The sequence below is a fragment of the Buceros rhinoceros genome, unplaced genomic scaffold (genome assembly GCF_000710305.1).
Source record: "Buceros rhinoceros silvestris isolate BGI_N320 unplaced genomic scaffold, ASM71030v1 scaffold42109, whole genome shotgun sequence".
Classification (NCBI taxonomy): domain Eukaryota; kingdom Metazoa; phylum Chordata; class Aves; order Bucerotiformes; family Bucerotidae; genus Buceros; species Buceros rhinoceros.
This window is the reverse complement of record NW_010430500.1, coordinates 1-1,125: the sequence shown is the minus strand read 5'-3', so window position 1 is coordinate 1,125 and position 1,125 is coordinate 1. Positions and strand designations below refer to the sequence as shown.

Here is a 1,125-nt window from a genome sequence, read left to right as displayed (position 1 = left end):
GCCTGCGCCTGGGACCTCGTCCGCCTCGAAGCTCGCGCCTGCTTCCAACGACTCCACAACCTCACACGCACCACGCACAATTAGCCCCAACACCCACAACAACACCCACACACCCCAACACCACGTCCACACCACACAGACAGCCCCAACGCCCGACGCCCCACACCCACGCAAACAGCCGCTGCACAAACAGCTCCGCACCCTCGGCCGCCGCTGACTGAGCCAGACGCTCTCCACAGAACTTGCTGCTCTATTGCTTCGGACAAAACTGGGGATAATCTATTTCTTCAACTATTCACTGGACACAAAGTAAACACCTCTGGCAAAAGGCTTGACAGGGCCTCTTCCCTCACAAGCACACGAACCTGCCCGCCTCCGGCGGGCGCCAAGAAGCCGCCTCCACCCAACACCTCCTCCAAGCCCTGCTCCACAGCGCGCCGCTCCGCAGACCCTGCGCCCGCTCGTCTGCTTGGCACCTCCCCAACGACGATCCTTCCTCCACCTCTGCCAAAAGCCTCGGCCAGGCTTTAGCCTGCACAGCCAGCACTTCCTCCACACACCCAACCACAGCGCCTGCGCCCGCCGCCTCGTCCGCCTCGAAGCTCGCGCCGGCTTCCAGCGCGCAGACACGCTCCTACGGCCAACGCAGAGCCCAGCTGCTCCTGCCCTCCTCCAAAGCCGCTCGCACCAAACGCCCAGCGACAGACAACGCCACTGGCCACCGACCGCGCACGGGCAGCAGCCCAGCCTGGCGCTGCTCAGCGCTGAGCACACCTCTGCCAGCCACCAGACCACCCCGACGGGCAAAGCAGCGTGACCGTGGCGAGGCCCAGGACAGGCTGTGGCACGGCCCACGCAGCCGCACCACGGCCACCCTTCCGCTGCAGACGAAGGAGGACGAGATTGCTGTGCTGCACGCTCACGCACTGCCAGCAGCCCATGGGGAGCGGGCTCATGCTCGCTACCCCACCGCATCGGCCAGCCCGGCCGCACCGCAACCTGCCCTGACGGAGGGGAAGGGCCCCACGGACACTGCGCGGCTCTCACACCTACCACTACCTGTCACAGAACGGCAGCGATTTACTCATTCTTTCATTTATTTATTTATTTGTTTGTTTATTTATT

General features: G+C 63.8%; 1 protein-coding gene across 1 annotated transcript in view; it reads left to right on the top strand.

The window, feature by feature from the left end:
- LOC104499543 (interferon-like) overlaps window positions 1-84 on the top strand; it is a gene marked incomplete at its 5' end in the record, with an annotated part of 386 nt that extends 302 nt beyond the window's left edge. The window contains one exon of the mRNA XM_010143061.1: window positions 3-84. Within this exon, the coding sequence (XP_010141363.1) occupies window positions 3-84 (82 nt within the window). The remainder of the gene's footprint in view (window positions 1-2) is intronic.
- Between the last annotated feature and the right edge of the window lie 1,041 nt (window positions 85-1,125).